Source organism: Cydia strobilella, chromosome 26 (genome assembly GCF_947568885.1).
Source record: "Cydia strobilella chromosome 26, ilCydStro3.1, whole genome shotgun sequence".
Classification (NCBI taxonomy): domain Eukaryota; kingdom Metazoa; phylum Arthropoda; class Insecta; order Lepidoptera; family Tortricidae; genus Cydia; species Cydia strobilella.
In genome coordinates, this window is record NC_086066.1 from 6651480 (window position 1) to 6671507 (window position 20028).

Consider the following 20028-nt stretch of genomic DNA (forward strand, 5'->3'; position numbering starts at 1 on the left):
AAGGTCCCTTTTTATAGAAAATACCACAAATAATTTTCCAAATCCCAGCCTTCTTCGAGAATGCCTGACGAATAGATAACCTATAAAACCAATGATCTTTTATTACTAATTTTTATTTTATTTTATTTAAATATGAAACAAACGGTCATACATAAAATATTGTTACAGTTTCTTCTCTTAGTCTAGACCTATAGTTTCCATTTTTATTAAACATATCTTTATATATAGCACGAAAAAGTACCTATCTTGGCTTAAGTTCAGCAGATTAGTAAAAGGTTACACAGAATTTGCGAATAGGTATCGACAAACATGACATAATAGGTATATTAACACTTTTAGATATTGACAGATCGCGGCTAGATTTACATACTAGTCCTGAATAAAAAAATTATTGAGCCTATGGTACAATTAAATATGTCTACATTTTTTACAATGTTATTATCATTATAAAGTGCACATGCTCGCTTAATAAACATATTTTTAGAATAGTTAGTTCTACTACATGGGATGGAGAATAAGTGCTTGTATCCGAGACGACATCGGCGTTCTTTATTACCTGGGACTCTTATACATATGTCTTTTAACAAGCTAGGGGCATCAATGTGACTATTTATTATTTTATATAATAGAACAGAATCAACGCAGTCTCTCCGACACTCAAGCGACTGCATTTTATGATAGACGAGATAATAGACGCGTGACGTTCATAGTTGACAAAACTAAAATGCAGGCAATATTTAGTAGATGATTGTGACAATCTTGACACATTGGCGTCAGCCGTACGACTTACTCTATATAGGTTCCGGAACCTATATTTGTGCCATTTTCAACCAAAAGGGTACTTATTGTCGGTTGTCAAAAAGGCGCTATTTCCATATAGCTTCAATTCGAAACCAACCTTATCGACAAGCGACAATGTGGTACCTTTTGGTTGAAAACGTCACATTTGATGGCTCACGATCGAGCGCATGGTGCCATATCTACCTCTTTACTTACATACATGTATAAAACTATGAAGACGGTTAATAATTTAATGAATATGTATACAGATGTATGGCAAGCTGTCCTGTGACATTTGCGAGCTGAGGTACCACACCGAGCAAACCCTGGCGACGCATAAGGACAGACATTATAGGTAAGATTCTAGGTACTACCAAAGAGGGATATAATAAGATAGAGCGGTACTGTCATAGTAAATTTTGTAACCACAGAAAATTCACTGCCATCTATCGATACACTTTAAAACTAAAAATGAAGTTTTTGTAAAAATACGATATAATGTATTTAAATATGGATAAATGATTTTTTTATTTGCATTAATTATTTTTATATGATTTGACCCATGTCCTTTCACTGATATGCGTTAAAATTGTTAAATAACAAACTAAACCGTCAACGCCATCTATACGACTGTAGGCCAAAGCTAGTGGCGCCCTCTGATCGAGAATCAAATTTTCTTGATTTTCGAGGCACGTTTTTTCCTTAGACTGTATCCATCTATTACGGAGTTATATCTATCTTTGGTACTACCAATATATTTAAGTAAATAATGTATGTAATTCATTCTGCAAAATGTTTAATCTCCTCGCAACGCTCGGAACTTATTATTTGAATAACTAACTTACGTAAGATATTTGCTAGATTTTGACCCCCTCCCACCACTATGTAAGAAAAAAAAATAAGACATGGTCGACCCCCCCTCCACCCTAAATCGCATTACGTAATAAATGAATGGCGCCTAATGAAGAACTAACGAACTAGGACAGTAAATATTTGAATTAATAGGTCAATTATGGAGTCTTTCGCTCGCTCGAGTATCAATATTAGCACGAGCGGAACAACAGCTTTGCCCCCTTGTAAAACAAATAACTATTGTAGGTACTTATTTAGCTTAAGGGTCCCCGGCAAGTTCGGTTCTCCATACAAACGTAGTTACGCTCTCATTTTAAAACGACTAGCTAGATTGCTCTGAAACTTTGTACTTTGTGCTTGACCAATCAAGCAATCATAATCGTAAAGTCTTTTTACGGACCGAAAAACTCGAGAACGAATTCTATTTGCAAGTCAATTTGGGTAAAGTACAATACCCGGGTAGCCCTTATGCAGAAAGTGAAACTTATGGAGGGTGCCGACTTCGTCAGTTGAGTTGGAATCAGTATTGTTATTGGTGTTTCACCATTGAGACATACGGTTTACTTGACTGCAAAATTCCGAAAATATTTCTACGCGGTCGGAATCGAGGCTTCCGATAAATATAAATGTGACCTAACCTAACTAACGAAGTTTCCGACAATGTAGTTAGGTGGTTTCCATCATATTGTTGCGCCCCGACCAAGGTCAGGGTGACATTGGACCCTCAGAAGCTTGGTTAGTCTATAGTACGGTTTTAAATGTCGGATATTTGCAGCAATCGACCTATGATGACGAAATAAAATGTTTGATTGATTGAATCGAGGGTATATCCGTGAACCAGTTATATTAGGTCGTGTTTTTCGGAGTTCTGTAGTCATGTTGTTACCGTTAATCGATATGCAGCGAAATATTGTTTTATACTTCCTGTTGTGTGTTGCAGTGTTTAAATAGGAACAAAAAATAACTATACTCATCCTTTTCTTTTGGGTGTTAGTACTAGTGTAAGACAAAGATAGTATGATTCTCTCTTGTCTATGTTTGAAATGAGACAGCTCCTTGACAAACTATACAATAGGATAAGGTATATCTGTCTGTAATTAGTTTATGTAGCTTCAGATACCATAGTTAAAAAAATACAGCGAATTTAAACTTTTTAATACAAAACTTATTTTTGCTTTACTTTCGTTTGTTTTATAAACTGGAGCTATATAAACTAATTACAGACCTAGATATACCTCGTGTCATTGTATGTGCAAAGTTTCATTACAATCCAACAAGTAGTTTTAAAATGAGAACGAATTCCGTTTGTTAGGAAGGTGAAATTCGGCCGAGCTTGCGGCGGACGTATCGTGCGCTTAAATCACATTCTCTCATTCGTTCACTCGCAACCCTTTTTGCAATAAGTACTGTATGTAGTGTTTAATCATTCACTTCAACTATTTGTGCCCCACAGACTGCTGAAGTGTACCCGATGTGCCCACGCGTGGGACACTCCTAACTCCATGCGTCGGCACTGCGAGACCGAACATTCCGTCCCCGTTACTCTCTGGAACTGCGATATCTGTTCTCGCGAGTTCAGGTATGTACAGTCAAGGGCATAAATATATATACATTCCCAAAGTTTCAAAATATGTGTACATTGTGTACGCTTTTAAACCTTAGATAATTCCAGCACTTGCATTTGACTTAATATGACTATCTGTATTTTACTCTATATATATTTTGTAATTTGTATACCTGTAACTAGTTTAATTATTCGGCGTATTGGCCTATGCTGTGATGCCGTGTAAATATATTTAAATCCATACTAATATTATAAATGCGAAAGTCTGTCCGTCTGTCTGTCTGTCTGTGTGTTCCCTCTTCACGCTTAAACCGCTGAATCGATTTAGATGAAATTTGGCATAGAGATAGGTTGAGTCCCTGAGAAGGACATAGGATAGTTTTTATCCCGAAAATCATCCCTTAAGAAAGTAAAAAGTGGGGTGGAATTAAGATAATTAATAAAGTGCCTGCTAATTTGTGTGCATAATATGCTCAAATTGAATTGCTATGAGAATTTTTCCAGGCGCTAAACTTACTTTAGCTGCTGTTACTAAGTCCACGCAGACGAAATCGCGGGCAAAAGCTAGTAAATAATAATAATAATAAAGTCGTGTTCACATATTTTTGAGCCATTTGTCTGAATCGATATTCTTTCCTTCGACTGTACAGATATACAGTATTATAGATGTCGCTAGTGTAGCGTCAAGTAGCATATTTATTAGAGAGCTTTTGCCCGTGACTTCATCTGCGTGGACTTAGTAACCGCAGCTAGAGTAAGAATATCGCCTGGATTTATCCACACTTTACACTTTAGTGTAATAGCAATCATGCAATTTGAGCAAATGCTTAATTGCTTATGTACACAAATTATCAGGCACTTTATTAGTTATTTCAATTGCACCCCGCTTTCGACCCTCTTAAGGGATGATTTTCGGGATAAAAACTATCCTATGTCCTTCTCCAGGACTAAAACTATCTCTATGCCAAATTACAACTAAATCAGTTCAGCGGTTTAATCGTGAAAAGGTAACACACAGACAGACACACTTTCGCATTTATAATACTAGCTTTTGCCCGCGACTTCGTCTGCGTGGAATTAGTTCCAGCAGTTAGGGTAAGTATAGCGCCTGGATAAAATCTAATGGCAATAATTTTTAATTGCTATCACCAATTAACAGGCAATTTATACATTTTCTCATTTTCACCCTCTTTAGGGATGACTGCCGACATAAAAACTATCCTATGTCCTTCTCCGGGACTCGAACTATTTCTATGGCAAATTTTAACTACATCGGTTCAGCGGTTTAATCGTCAAGAGGTAACAGACAGAGAGACAGACAGACACACTTTCGCATTTATAATATTAATATGGATTCGCAAAACGCTTCATTGAATTGTAAAGATTGATTCATATCTTACTCATTTCGCTCAGTGGATCTGTATACTAATGTTCACGAGTGAGTAGAGAGAGATGTCAATCCACAGCCATAAGTGCGACCAAGATGGCGAATCACGCGATATGATCGCGCCATGTTTTCCCGACACCCTCCGAATTCTTCCGAACCGCTCCGAAACATATTCGCATCGTCGCACTCACTCACTCGCTGGTCACCATAGACATAGTATATACAAGTAGTTATAGACGCGCCACCGAGCGACCGGGGGTAAGAGAAAGAATATTCATATAAAATTTGGGCAGCATAGGATTTTTTCTCTTTCACTCTTATAAATTTCGGTATATCGCCATCGCCTCTATCTATGATGCCACCCGGTCGGTGATAAGGATAAAGCATAGCACTATTTTCTCTTTCCTCTTATAGGAATCGCAATAAGACTATCTTTCTCTATCAAAGAGTGTAAGGCCCTTGGTACAATTAATTACTTGTTTAATTAATTAATTGTTACTGAACCGGTGAGCTCCATCTTAGGCCCTGTCTTCACTTTCCATCAGGTGTGACTAGGGCCAATCGCCGATCAGTTTATAATATAAAAAAAAAATTACCTTTTTTTTTGCAGTCGCTACAGAAAATACTTGAATCACATCCGCGGTCACGGCTGCGAGGAATGCCCTCAGTGCGGGAAGAAGATATTCGACCCCATGAACCGCATGAAGTACCATTTGCTGTGAGTACCGAGTCTATACCATCGCGATTTCTTTAGTGTTTCGTTTTTATTAAGGGCAAAAAGGAAAACGAAACACTATAGAAAGACTCTGACAGGTTTTTCGTATAAAGATACAAGCAATTTTCGTCCGTATGTAAAGCGACAATGTGGTACCTTTTATTTTTTATTTTATTTTGGTACATGGAAAACCAACAGCGCTAAACATATTAACAAACTACAATAGAATTAGAAAGCCAATTATAGGTTTTCACTTATAGAAACGGAATAAAATATAACAAGGTTATTGCCCAACTTAATTACACATGTACAAGTTCATACAGCACAAGAACAGAGGATCGATATGAATATGATCGATTATTACAAAAAAATAAGTAGAAAAGAAGGTAAAATCTGTTAGGTAGTACATTTAGCCACAGTACATTAGCCCTGACCTGCGCCAGAATCATTGTCACCCATAAAGTATCTAATTAATTTATTTTTTATTATTGATATGCTATCACTAAATATGTCGATATTACAATTTATAAAAGCTTTATTTAAGCTCATGCTTGCCCTGCATAAGAAACTGTTTTTTCTATACCTAGTAATAGCTTGGTAATTACTGATGGGACGAAAATGCCTAAGCGTCCTTGACGGAACATAAAAAGAGATCTTATTAAGCAAATTTGATTGAAAACGTCACATTTGTTCGTCTGTTCACAGTACACATAAGGATATGGAGCGGTTATTCAAGTGCTCAGAGTGTGATAAGAGTTTCAAGTTTAAGGCAACCCTGACTACGCACGTCGCTCGAGTCCATACTGGCGTAAGTATGTCTGTCTGTTGTTTTTTAGCGTTCCGTACCCAAAGGTTAAAAACGGGACCCTATTACTAACACTCCGCTGTCCGTCTGTCACCAGGCTGTATCTCATGAACCGTGATAGCTAGACAGTTGAAATTTTCACAGATGATGTATTCCTGTTGCCGCTATAACAACAAATACTAAAAACAGAATAATATAAATAATTAAATGGGGCTCCCATACAACAAACGTGATTTTTTTGCTGTTTTCTTCCGTAATGGTACGGAACCCTTCGTGCGCGAGTCCGACTCGCACTTGGCCGGTTTTTTTTTTTTTTTTCATTTATTCATGGTAAACTACACAACAACTTTCATACAAACGTATTACAAAGAAAAATTATATTTAATTATTTAGTTTACCACGAAATAGTCCTCAGCATAATGCTAACCCTAAAGTCAGCGCTGGTCTTCCGGCGAGACCAATTGTGGGCCACGAACGCAACCGTACAACACGGCCTTATCTATCACCGAACACTTGGCGGTGACGTCAGCGCCATCTAACCTGCGCCTGCGCTAAAATGTCATGATGACTTATAAGGCCATGCCGCACAAGTGTTGTTAGATAAATTTCCTATTTAATTCATATAATATGTAATAGTTTTCGTGAAAATTACATGAAATATGTCTGTCTATCTGTCTGCACAAACTACTTGAATTGGCTATACAAACGTTTCTTACACTACTGTCCTAGGTGTGTACGATTACAATTTACAGTACATACGGTGCTACTTTACCGCATTAGTGCGATAATTAGCTCCATGCATGAATTTATTTTTATTTTTGGATTCATAATTTATATCGTTGGAACACCGGAAATTATAAAAATACTTTTGTAAACCTTAACATTATTTTATTAAAAAATATTTAAAATGTTGAAAATTTTTGAGCGGTTGAAACGCTCATAATTTTTGGCGCGAATTCGACAGAGCGTGATGACGTCACACGTTGGGCGGTCCAACTGACGTTTGCTACTAATGACACTAATCTGTCGAACGCGTGACGTCACGTGGCGTTTCGAGCGTTTCGCTCACTAGCTTATCGCGGGCAAATTTTTGTACTTTTTATTTATAATTTTGAGTAATTAAATGGTAATTTAAAAACGGAAATGCATTTGTAACATGATATAACGGTAACAAACATCCGAATAAAACATATTTCGTTCAAATATAAACTTCATGCATGAGGCTAATTAGCACATTACGTAACTATGTCGAAAACTTAAAGGGCCATATGTACTGTAAAACGTTGTACGACTTTTACGATACATGTGCGAATAGGTAATTCGCAACTCGTGTCGATTTAAGAGTCCCCGGTAAGCTCGGCCGAATTGCACCTTCTCATACAGTAGTTCCGCTCTCATTTTAAAACTACGTGTTGGATTGTAATGAAAATTTGCACATACAATGACATGAGGTATATCTAGGTCTGAAATTAGTTTATATAGCTCGTTTATGAAACAAACGAAATAGAGCTAACACAAGTTTTGTATGAAAAACTTAAATACGCTGTATTTTTTAAACTATGGTATCTGAAGCTACATAAACTAATTACAGACATAGATATACCTTATCCTATTGTAAGTACAAAGTTTCAAAGAATTTAGCTAGTCGATTTAAAATGAGAGCGGAACTACGTTTGTATGGAGAACCGAGCTTGCCGGAGACCCTTAAACCACTGCCTTGTGCCTTTGGTCGTGTTTTAATTTATCGCCACTCGTTGCGAATTCTCAATTTTTCGCACTTGTATTGTAATGTACTTTTTTTTACAGAAAGATGCTGTGATGTATTGCGCAAAATGTAACAAGCATTTCAAAAACGTCTACTCTTACAGCAAGCATATGAGGTACTCCGACCAACACGTCTCTAGCGATATGCTCACGTAAGTTTTTGAGCACCCGATATTTCGACGCAGTTAGTGGTTAGTTCGTGGTCCACGTTCCATTTGTTCGCTGAAGAGTGAATAGGCTGTTACTGAACCGGTGAGCTTCATCTTAGGCCCTGTCTTCACTTTCCATAGGACTAGGTGTGAGTAGGACCAATCGCCGATCATTTATAATAAAACTAGCTTTTGCCCGCGACTTCGTCTGCGTGAACTTAGTAACCCCAGCTAGAGTAAGAATAGCGCCTGGAGAAAGTCTTATAGCAATTATTCAATTTGAGCATATTATGCACACAAATTAGCAGACACTTCATTAATTATCTCAATTCCACCCCGCTTTTTACTTTCTTAAGGGATGATTTTCGGGATAAAAACTATCCTATGTCCTTCTCAGGGACTCAACCTATCTCTATGCCAAATTTCATCTAAATCGATTCAGCGGTTTAAGCGTGAAGAGGGGACACACAGACAGACAGACTTGCGCATTTATAATATTAGTATGGATAAAAAAAAGTTACATGCATCTTGTTCACGGGTAAACTGAAGACAGCGGGTGAGTGTCTACCCTCATTCTTACGCGGCCGCTGGTCTATATCCCGGTCAATATAAGTCTAGTGAAACTAACTGTGAATCATTCAAAACTCTTATTGCTCACGTAAAGCTCACTTTACTAGCGACCCGCCCCGGTTTCGCACGGGCTACACAAAACCTCTACAAATTATACACCTAAACCTTCCTCAAGAATCACTCTATTGATAGGTGAAAACCGCATGAAAATCCGTTCAGGTTCAGTGTCGTCCACTTTCTTAAGGGGATCCCATGCCCCAATGACCTTCGATTTGAATCCCTTAGTTTTCTAATGTTTTTTGTAGCTTATCATATTAACAGCAACGGATTTTAGCAATATAGTATCCCACATTTACTTCAAAGTTCATTATTTTCGAAATATTTGGCATCAAAGTTGAACAATTTTAGGCCAAAAAAACTGGTTTTCTGGCCATAACTTTTGTGTTAATTAGTTTAAAATTAAAACCTTAGACAAATTTTTAGAGACGTCTAAGACGAACCCAAATATGTAGATTTCGTATAAGTAAGATCTTTCACAGCAATCGAGATACGAAAAAAGTGTTTTTTAGACAATGTTTAAAACAATCATAAATAAATAAGTATTCATTTTTTTCACAATCCGGTAGACAAAAATGGAGATAAAAGATTGAAGAACTAATAGCCGCTTGTCTTATAATTCTATATGTAGTGCAAAAGTAGGAGATACGATTCAAAACTGGTCAAAAATCGATGAAAACCTCAGGTAGCCCCTTAACGGCACTTTATATTCTGTGCAGGCATAACTGCACAGAGTGCAGTAGAATGTTTCCGACCGGCACCATGCTGCGGCGGCACATGGAGAGCGTGCACAGCAACGAACGGAAATACGAGTGCCCAGTGTGCCACGAGGTAACTATCTAACAAGTGTGCCACAAGGTAACTATCTAACAAGTGTGCCACGATGTAACTATCTAACAAGTGTGCCACAAGGTAACTATCTAACAAGTGTGCCACGATGTAACTATCTAACAAGTGTGCCACGAGGTAACTATCTAACAAGTGTGCCACGATGTAACTATCTAACAAGTGTGTCACAAGGTAACTATCTAACAAGTGTGCCACAAGGTAACTATCTAACAAGTGTGCCACGATGTAACTATCTAACAAGTGTGCCACGATGTAACTATCTAACAGTGTTCCCTACCGGGAGAAATGGCGAGCGTGCACAGTGACGAACGGAGATACGAGAGCCCAGTGTGCCATGTGCTAACTATATAATCAACCAAAACTCGCATTTCGTTACCAAAAACGAAGTTAGACAACCAAAGATCATAATGCTTTAACAGCATGGATTTTTTTAAATAATTCTTATATCTCGTTATGTTCACCCAGATGTTCAGGTCGTCGACGAACCGGACGCGGCACCGGCGACTGGCGCACGAGAATCACTTCGAGCCCAAGGACAAGATGTGCGACCACTGCGGGAAGGCCTTCAAGGTATACTACCTATAGAACACTACACTATGAACCTTACTGCTACAACATAAGGTTGTTAGTACGCTAAGCAGTTCAGTTCAAAGCGCGAAAAGTGATGTATGGAGTTACCACTTTCATTACTTATATTTCTCTATGTCGAAACGTAGGTAAATAAAGGTAATGAGTAATAAAATAAATTCGCGTTAGACCTGGTTGTAAATGTTATTTAATATGACTGTATATTTGGACTATACTTCGTTTTTTAGGGTTCCGTACCCAAAGGGTAAAAACGGGACCCTATTACTAAGACTCCGCTGTCCGTCTGTCTGTCACCAGGCTGTATCTCACGAACCGTGATACCTAGAGTTGAAATTTTCACAGATGATGTATTTCTGTTGCCGCTATAACAACAAATACTAAAAACAGAATAAAATTATTATTTAAGTGGGGCTCCCATACAACAAACGTGATTTTTTTGCCGTTTTTGTGTGTAATGGTACGGAACCCTTCGTGCGCGAGTCCGACTCGCACTTGGCCGGTTTTTTAGCATTAGAAAAAGGGTAAACAATCTTATTGTCTTTATTGAAAAACGCTATTTAGTTATTAAATTAGTAAAAATTACTTATGAAACTAAAAGAATTTAAATAATCATTATATGCCATATAATTGTTACATATCAACTGCAACTTATTTTTCATTTCTCATGCTCTGAAAGAGGGTCATTGTTGTTCTAAAAGGTGTGAAAAAATTATACGTGGCTGCACTACAGCATTTTACGTTCTAAGTACGATTTTTTAATTTTATTTTTTACGATAACCAATTGAAATTTGAGTTTAAATGGATTTGTTATACAATTTCCATTCTGATATTTGACTCTCCATTCCACAAATAACGATACTTTTGCCTGAATTGTTAATTGAAAGTACTCTCAAGAAATACTATAAAAATGTATCATGTAAATGTCATGTTTTTTTAAAAAACACATGCTTTTTACTTTCCTCGTATTCGAAATGAAAAGTAAAGTGTTTAACTCGGGTGAAAGGCATCATTTCAGCCTCGGACTATTGGCGCTCTCGCTGCGTTCGAGCACCAAACTACCTCGGCAGAGATGAGTGCCTTTTAACCCTTGGTTAACAATCTACTATTTCAATAAACAGACACGCCAAGATCGCTTACCTTCTTTCTAATGCTAAAAAAACGAAGTATAGTTTGATTTTACACGTTCACTGTCCCAATCTGAATTGTTAACCTTACTTTGTAATAGAGACTTGCCGTGACCTAATATACGGGGCACGGACAGTGAACGTGTTAAGAGGCCGGTGTCGATTTTAGTCGCAAAAATGTAAAATTGATAGATTTAGTCCGTGAAATTTTACACCTTTTGTTACCTAATTCAAATAACAAGTACTGGTTTCTATTAGCACGTCTTCTTATCTTACCTTTTATCAGATCAGTTTTTTTAAAACAGACTTACTAAATTAGTAATGTTTTCTTTTCTGATGGACGTTTAGGTAAACGCGCGTAAAGCACTGATTTTGTCGCTCTTATTTGTAAATTTCGTAAAGTTTGGACTACTAAACATGGTAATTTTGTATTACACATATCCTGTACTTGACGTTTATCAGACTACATTTTTATTATTATGACTTTGAAGTAGTGTAAATGAAAGTTAGACGAAATCAATTTTCTCCAGAAATTACTTCAAAACAAGTGACAATTTCTCTGAAAATCGACTTAATTTCAACGTAATTTTGATACTTAAACAATCTACAACATTTGCTGAAACTATTCTTATACAACAATTTGTATAATTTACCACCATGATTTTTTGATGAATTTTTAAAAACTGCCCCTTCTCTTCATGCATTACCGGTGACGCACGCTCGCGACCTCTTTATTAAAAGGCAAGATGAGAAGACGTGCTAATAGTGTAATAACAAAACGTGTATAATTTCAATGACTAAATCTATCAATTTTACATTTTTGCTCCAAAATCGACTACGGCCTCTTAAGGGTCTCCGGCAAGCTCGGTTTTCCATACAAACGTAGTTCCGCTCTCATTTTAAAACGACTAGCTAGATTGCTCTGAAACTTTGTACTTACAATAGGATAAGGGATATCTATGTCTGTAATTAGTTAATGTAGCTTCAGATACCATAGTTAAAAAAATACAGCGAATTTAAGTGTTTCATACAAAAATTGTTTTTGCTCTATTTCGTTTGTTTTATAAACTGGAGCTGTATAAACTAATTTCAGACCTAGATATATCTCATGTCGTTGTATGTGCAAAGTTTCATTACAATCCAACACGTAGTTTTAAAATGAGAGCGGAACTACGTTTGTATGGGAAGGTACTCTTAAGGCGGTTCCCTGAGCCGGAAGGCGAAAAATCTCCTTATATGATCATGTTTTTCTAAGAGGCGTTGAGGCGTAGACGTGGAAAAAATATATGTAGTTCTTGACTATATTATAATTCAACTTTACTCGGTTATTTATTATGTGATACTATAAACAAAAAAAGAAGAAAAAACAATCTTAACTTAAATAGTATTTTCATAGCTTTCGAATTTCGATATTGTAAGGTAACGTTTTTAAAATAAATAAAAATCGACAAAATTCGATCAAAATTGACACTTGGCGTGCATTATCTTTCCCGTTCTTTGTTGCGAAATGTGACAGTGACAGCGGCAAACCGATGGAACGACCCTAAGTCGTGCGGCAAATTTAGCAGCACTTAATTTTTATATCACTTTTTTTGCAGACAAAAAAAGTGCTCGCGGATCACATCAACACGCACACAGGCGCGCGCCCGTTCGTGTGCACGCTGTGCGGGGCGGACTTCGGGCACAGGAGCGCCCTCTACCTGCACGGCCGGTACAAGCACAAGATACCGAAGAAAAACATTACGAGAACTGTTAAGAAAGTTAAAGTGAAGACTGAAGAGGCAATTGATGGCGGCAGTTAATTTATCAGAACTGGAAAATTACTGTCTTGGGTGAGACTTGAACTCACGGCCTCTGGATCGATACTCCAGTCTGCCAACTGAACCACCAAGACCACATCCATAGCCAGCGAATCTTATTGTCAGAAACCGAAACCAAAAAAAGTGACAAATGATAGTTTCGTGTTAGTGTTGGGGGGGGGGGGGGGGGGGGGGGGGGGTGAATCAACTATTTCTTGTTGTTATTGTGTCCCGTCAGCCAGGGGACAATATAGACGGAATATTGTATAACGATCCACAAACGTGCTTATTAGTGGTAACTCAGTGGAAAGGCCTTATATCTACCACAAAAATGTACTTTTGTTTTTTTTTTATACCACGTCGGTGGCAATCAAGCATACGGCCCGCCTGATGGTAAGCAGTTACCGTAGCCTATGGACGCCTGCAACACCGCACACGTGCACGTTTGGTTATTTTAATTATCATAAAATCGGTTTTAAGAGTGTCCCATGAGAACGTAACCATGGCAACGAGTGACAAGAAAAAGTTGATTCACCCGGGTAATTATGGCAAATTATTTGTTAGGGTGCCATTGTAGGTAAAATCCGTTGAATGAATGAATGAAATCGTTTATTCACAATGAACATATGGTAACATAAGATCTTAATTTATATACATTGCTTCCCACTATACATTCAGTCAAGATAGACATGTGAAAATATTTGTCAGTGATATATATATGTTACTCAGTCTGATAAAATAGTATATTTGGAATGGCTCCAAATTTTTTTAATAAAATTCCAAATGAGCTAAGAAATACAGATGACATGATTAATCGCACTTAAACTATCGTGAGACATATTTCAAAATATTTATCAGTACGGTTTTTACTCACTATTATTTTTAGTCGCTTTTGGCGACATGTTTCGGATTCTTTGGGAATCCATCCTCAGGCACGAGTGTCCGCGGCGGTTGTACGTCGTGCACTGCCCGCGCCGCCCGTTCACTTGACGACTCCATCTGCGGACTGCCCCGCGCCCCCCGCCCCCGCCCCCGCCCCCGCCCCATCAGCGCGTGCGCAACGAGCGACGAGGCGGGCGGCGCGGGCAGTGCACGACGTACAACCGCCGCGGACACTCGTGCCTGAGGATGGATTCCCAAAGAATCCGAAACATGTCGCCAAAAGCGACTAAAAATAATAGTGAGTAAAAACCGTAGTGATAAATATGACATGATTAGTTTTAAAAGTAAGTTATTAAAATTTTTAATTGACAATGCATATTATAGTGTAAGTGAATTTTTGTTAGATGATTTTGATAAGTAATGGTAACTGTGCTAAGCATGCAGCAACAGTCCATAAATGGAATATTGTACGCCTTACGGCACAACATAGTGATACAATGATTATGTGAGACCTGTACTTATGTACCTTACCTATGTTGAACAAATAAATGCTTTTGACTTTTTTTTTTTGAAAATTTGAATTAAATACAATTACACGATTAATTACAAATTTGGCGCAAATATTTATAATAGTACATAATTAATTTAATAAGAAATCAATAGTGATGATTATCAGATTAACAGAAAAAAGAAGAAATTACAATTAAAATTAGAATAAGTCAAGTTCTTTTAAATACATGTAAATTAAATGTCAGTCAATATTCAAAATGTATACAATAAAAATTCGTTAATACTATAAAAACATTTATCAATCAATATTTTATACAATTTTGTTTTAAATTCGTTTATAGGCAATGTCTTTATGTCAGCTGGTATTTTATTAAATATAGTAATACACATGTTGTGAGCGCTTTTTTTTTCTTAGTACTAATTTGCTACTAGTTGGTAATGCTAACCTACTGTCGTCTATGTGACCGTGTTGTTTCCTTATCTTCTACGAACGTGAATAGTTGAATATTGAGTTTTACTAAAACACGTATAGTTGCACGCGACCGCGCCAGTTAGCGTTGCTATTTTTCGCTAAAGCGGCCCACTGACTATCAGTTCGCCGGACGATATCGGCCTGTCAGTTGTTCCAAAGAGGATATAATAAGATAGAGCGGTACTGTCATAGTAAATTTTGTAACCACTGTAAATTCACTGCCATCTATTGACATACTTTAAAATTAAAAACGAAGATTTATAAAAATACGTTAAAATGTATTTAAATATGGATAAATGATTTTTTTATTTGCATTAATTATTTTTATATGATTTTGACCCATGTTCTTTCACTGATATGCGTTAAAATTATAAATAACAAACGAAACCGTCAACGCCCTCTATACGAGAGTAGACCAAAACTAGTGGCGCCCTCTGATTGAGAATCAAATTATCGTGATTTTCGAGGCACGTTTTTTCCTTAGACTGTATCCATCTATTACGGAGTTATATCTATCTTTGGTTGTTCGGAACTGTCAAATTATTGTTCTAACTGACAGGCCGATATTGTCCGGCGGACTGATAGTCAGTGGCCCCCTTAAAGCTCTGGGTTTCCTGGGATAGCGGTGTCAAGACACTACTCCATCCATATTTTGTCGTATTATTTTGTATGGAGACCGCTATCCTAGGGAAACAGAGTTTACTAGCTCCGCACAATTGCGCCACTTAAGGGGGCCACTGACTATCAGTCCGCCGGACGATATAGGCCTGTCAGTTAGAACAAAAATTTGACAGTTCCGAACAACTGACAGGCCGATATCGTCCGGCGAACTGATAGTCAGTGGGCCGCTTTAGCGCAACTTTGCGCTCTTACATGTCAACATACAAAATTCTTTATTTAAAATTAGCTTTCCAAAATGATCTAAAGGGATGGACATGAATACAACACACATCATGATAACATGAATTTAAGGTGGTTCGTTTTTTTTTTTTTTTAATTTAAGAACTTGTCCTCAACCAGCTTTTGCTCAGTCGTCAGAGACGCGATGGACAGGCACCGATGGAGGCAGATTACAAGAACCAGGTGTGGAGCATCCACATCCACTGATGACCACGATCCTCAGTCATGAGGGAGCGACCACAGAGAGAGAGCTTGTCACCGAGGTGAACATGTCGCTCCATAGAAAACAGCAATACAACGTTCTTACAATTAACTTAATCTATTAACAATAGCCTTTTTTGTTTTCTTGCAAATATTAATATGTAAATGTTATCTCGAAAAAATACCTTCTAGTACTACGAAAAGTAGGCTATATTGGTCGAACCAAATTGTCAGTAAATAAGCACAGAAAAAAAAACTATACTCATCCTTTTCTGTTTGGGTGCTAGTACTAGTGTAAGACAAAGATAGTATGATTTTCTGTCTATGTTTGAAATGAGACAGTCGTTCGACAAACTATAGATATGTGTAAGGCATTAATTAAGTTTACCATATGTACAGCACAATTTTATCGACGCATTAAAGATTAAGTTAATAAATATAAATAATTAAAAAACTGTTTGTTCTAAATTATTTTATTTAAAATACATTTTCAGTTAACTCTAGCATGTCAGGTCAACGACCCTCGCGTTGAAAGTCGCTCCATTGTATTATCGTGTTATTTTACAATCAGATGTACGTTTGTAAGAACAGATCCCTTGCGAGTCGGAGGGTCTGCCGAGTCATGTGGAATGCCTCGCGTGGACATAATACTTGAGCGTGGCGCGCTGTGCGAAGGTGACGGGGCAGTTGACACACACTCCCCGCTATTTTATCTGTGGTCAGGTCGCATATATCATCGTGTCACTCCGGGTGGTACGCTTTATGGATGGTATAGAAAGGATCGCAATCTCTTATGGCAGAATTGTTGTAAAAGTGACCGCGTTAAGCTTTAAATAATAGTTCCTAATCTCTCCGGTGGCGCTAGTTAGGCTCTGGGACATGAGTATAACATAAACCATATAAGGCAACAAATAACCCGAACAAATTACGTAGGTTGTTTTTGGTAGTATTTCGGTGTATGGTGGCGCCGCCTAATTACTGTTTTTTGATGGACACTTTTCATACATAGAGATTTGGCTCCTTTATACAGTCTCCATGGTACGCTTGTTGTTTGCCTCTCATAGACATAGTATATACAAGTAGTTATAGACATTAAACCGAGCGACCAGGGGTAAGAGAAGGACATATTCATGTATGGCAGCATAATCCTTTTTCTCTTCCACTTATAAATTTCGGTATTTCGCCATCGCCTCCTTGCTGTGATGCCATAATCCGACCATGAAAAAATGCCCGGTCGGTGATAAAGACAAAGCATGGCACTATTTTCTCTTTCCTCTTATAGGAATCGCAATAAGACTATCTTTCTCTATCAAAGAGTGACAGGCTTTTGTTGCCTCATGTGGATTGCCTGGCGCGGGCGTGTTGCGAGGCAGTTCTCTCGTTCCCTGCGTGAGTCGTGGCATGTCTGTGTGGTGTCACGTGGAATGCCTGGCGCGGGCATGTTGCGCGAATGTTGCGAGGCAGTTCTCTCGTTCCCTGCGTGAGTCGTGGCATGTCTGTGTGGTGTCACGTGGGATGCCTGGCGCGGGCATGTTGCGCGAATGTTGCGAGGCAGTTCTCTCGTTCCCTGCGTGAGTCGTGGCATGTCTGTGTGGTGTCACGTGGGATGCCTGGCGCGGGCATGTTGCGCGAATGTTGCGAGGCAGTTCTCTCGTTCCCTGCGTGAGTCGTGGCATGTCTGTGTGGTGTCACGTGGAATGCCTGGCGCGGGCATGTTGCGCGAATGTTGCGAGGCAGTTCTCTCGTTCCCTGCGTGAGTCGTGGCATGTCTGTGTGGTGTCACGTGGGATGCCTGGCGCGGGCATGTTGCGCGAATGTTGCGAGGCAGTTCTCTCGTTCCCTGCGTGAGTCGTGGCATGTCTGTGTGGTGTCACGTGGGATGCCTGGCGCGGGCATGTTGCGAGGCAGTTCTCTCGTTCCCTGCGTGAGTCGTGGCATGTCTGTGTGGTGTCACGTGGAATGCCTGGCGCGGGCATGTTGCGCGAATGTTGCGAGGCAGTTCTCTCGTTCCCTGCGTGAGTCGTGGCATGTCTGTGTGGTGTCACGTGGAATGCCTGGCGCGGGCATGTTGCGCGAATGTTGCGAGGCAGTTCTCTCGTTCCCTGCGTGAGTCGTGGCATGTCTGTGTGGTGTCACGTGGGATGCCTGGCGCGGGCATGTTGCGCGAATGTTGCGAGGCAGTTCTCTCGTTCCCTGCGTGAGTCGTGGCATGTCTGTGTGGTGTCACGTGGGATGCCTGGCGCGGGCATGTTGCGAGGCAGTTCTCTCGTTCCCTGCGTGAGTCGTGGCATGTCTGTGTGGTGTCACGTGGAATGCCTGGCGCGGGCATGTTGCGCGAATGTTGCGAGGCAGTTCTCTCGTTCCCTGCGTGAGTCGTGGCATGTCTGTGTGGTGTCACGTGGGATGCCTGGCGCGGGCATGTTGCGCGAATGTTGCGAGGCAGTTCTCTCGTTCCCTGCGTGAGTCGTGGCATGTCTGTGTGGTGTCACGTGGGATGCCTGGCGCGGGCATGTTGCGCGAATGTTGCGAGGCAGTTCTCTCGTTCCCTGCGTGAGTCGTGGCATGTCTGTGTGGTGTCACGTGGGATGCCTGGCGCGGGCATGTTGCGCGAATGTTGCGAGGCAGTTCTCTCGTTCCCTGCGTGAGTCGTGGCATGTCTGTGTGGTGTCACGTGGAATGCCTGGCGCGGCATGTTGCGCGAATGTTGCGAGGCAGTTCTCTCGTTCCCTGCGTGAGTCGTGGCATGTCTGTGTGGTGTCACGTGGGATGCCTGGCGCGGGCATGTTGCGCGAATGTTGCGAGGCAGTTCTCTCGTTCCCTGCGTGAGTCGTGGCATGTCTGTGTGGTGTCACGTGGGATGCCTGGCGCGGGCATGTTGCGCGAATGTTGCGAGGCAGTTCTCTCGTTCCCTGCGTGAGTCGTGGCATGTCTGTGTGGTGTCACGTGGGATGCCTGGCGCGGGCATGTTGCGCGAATGTTGCGAGGCAGTTCTCTCGTTCCCTGCGTGAGTCGTGGCATGTCTGTGTGGTGTCACGTGGGATGCCTGGCGCGGGCATGTTGCGCGAATGTTGCGAGGCAGTTCTCTCGTTCCCTGCGTGAGTCGTGGCATGTCTGTGTGGTGTCACGTGGGATGCCTGGCGCGGGCATGTTGCGCGAATGTTGCGAGGCAGTTCTCTCGTTCCCTGCGTGAGTCGTGGCATGTCTGTGTGGTGTCACGTGGGATGCCTGGCGCGGGCATGTTGCGCGAATGTTGCGAGGCAGTTCTCTCGTTCCCTGCGTGAGTCGTGGCATGTCTGTGTGGTGTCACGTGGGATGCCTGGCGCGGGCATGTTGCGCGAATGTTGCGAGGCAGTTCTCTCGTTCCCTGCGTGAGTCGTGGCATGTCTGTGTGGTGTCACGTGGGATGCCTGGCGCGGGCATGTTGCGCGAATGTTGCGAGGCAGTTCTCTCGTTCCCTGCGTGAGTCGTGGCATGTCTGTGTGGTGTCACGTGGGATGCCTGGCGCGGGCATGTTGCGCGAATGTTGCGAGGCAGTTCTCTCGTTCCCTGCGTGAGTCGTGGCATGTCTGTGTGGTGTCACGTGGGATGCCTGGCGCGGGCATGTTGCGCGAATGTTGCGAGGCAGTTCTCTCGTTCCCTGCGTGAGTCGTGGCATGTCTGTGTGGTGTCACGTGGGATGCCTGGCGCGGGCATGTTGCGCGAATGTTGCGAGGCAGTTCTCTCGTTCCCTGCGTGAGTCGTGGCATGTCTGTGTGGTGTCACGTGGGATGCCTGGCGCGGGCATGTTGCGCGAATGTTGCGAGGCAGTTCTCTCGTTCCCTGCGTGAGTCGTGGCATGTCTGTGTGGTGTCACGTGGGATGCCTGGCGCGGGCATGTTGCGCGAATGTTGCGAGGCAGTTCTCTCGTTCCCTGCGTGAGTCGTGGCATGTCTGTGTGGTGTCACGTGGGATGCCTGGCGCGGGCATGTTGCGCGAATGTTGCGAGGCAGTTCTCTCGTTCCCTGCGTGAGTCGTGGCATGTCTGTGTGGTGTCACGTGGGATGCCTGGCGCGGGCATGTT

The 20028-nt window shown here is 40.8% G+C and overlaps 1 protein-coding gene across 1 annotated transcript in view; it reads left to right on the plus strand.

Annotated features, from left to right (window-relative positions):
* Positions 1 to 13168, plus strand: part of LOC134753259 (zinc finger and SCAN domain-containing protein 10-like) — a 32461-nt gene extending 19293 nt beyond the window's left edge. The window contains exons 5-12 of the mRNA XM_063689090.1: positions 1050 to 1135; positions 3086 to 3211; positions 5194 to 5301; positions 6004 to 6106; positions 7910 to 8019; positions 9363 to 9474; positions 9958 to 10062; positions 12803 to 13168. Coding sequence (XP_063545160.1) covers positions 1050 to 1135; positions 3086 to 3211; positions 5194 to 5301; positions 6004 to 6106; positions 7910 to 8019; positions 9363 to 9474; positions 9958 to 10062; positions 12803 to 13006 — 954 coding nt within the window. The 3' untranslated portion in view covers positions 13007 to 13168. The remainder of the gene's footprint in view (positions 1 to 1049; positions 1136 to 3085; positions 3212 to 5193; positions 5302 to 6003; positions 6107 to 7909; positions 8020 to 9362; positions 9475 to 9957; positions 10063 to 12802) is intronic.
* The last annotated feature ends 6860 nt before the right edge of the window (positions 13169 to 20028 follow it).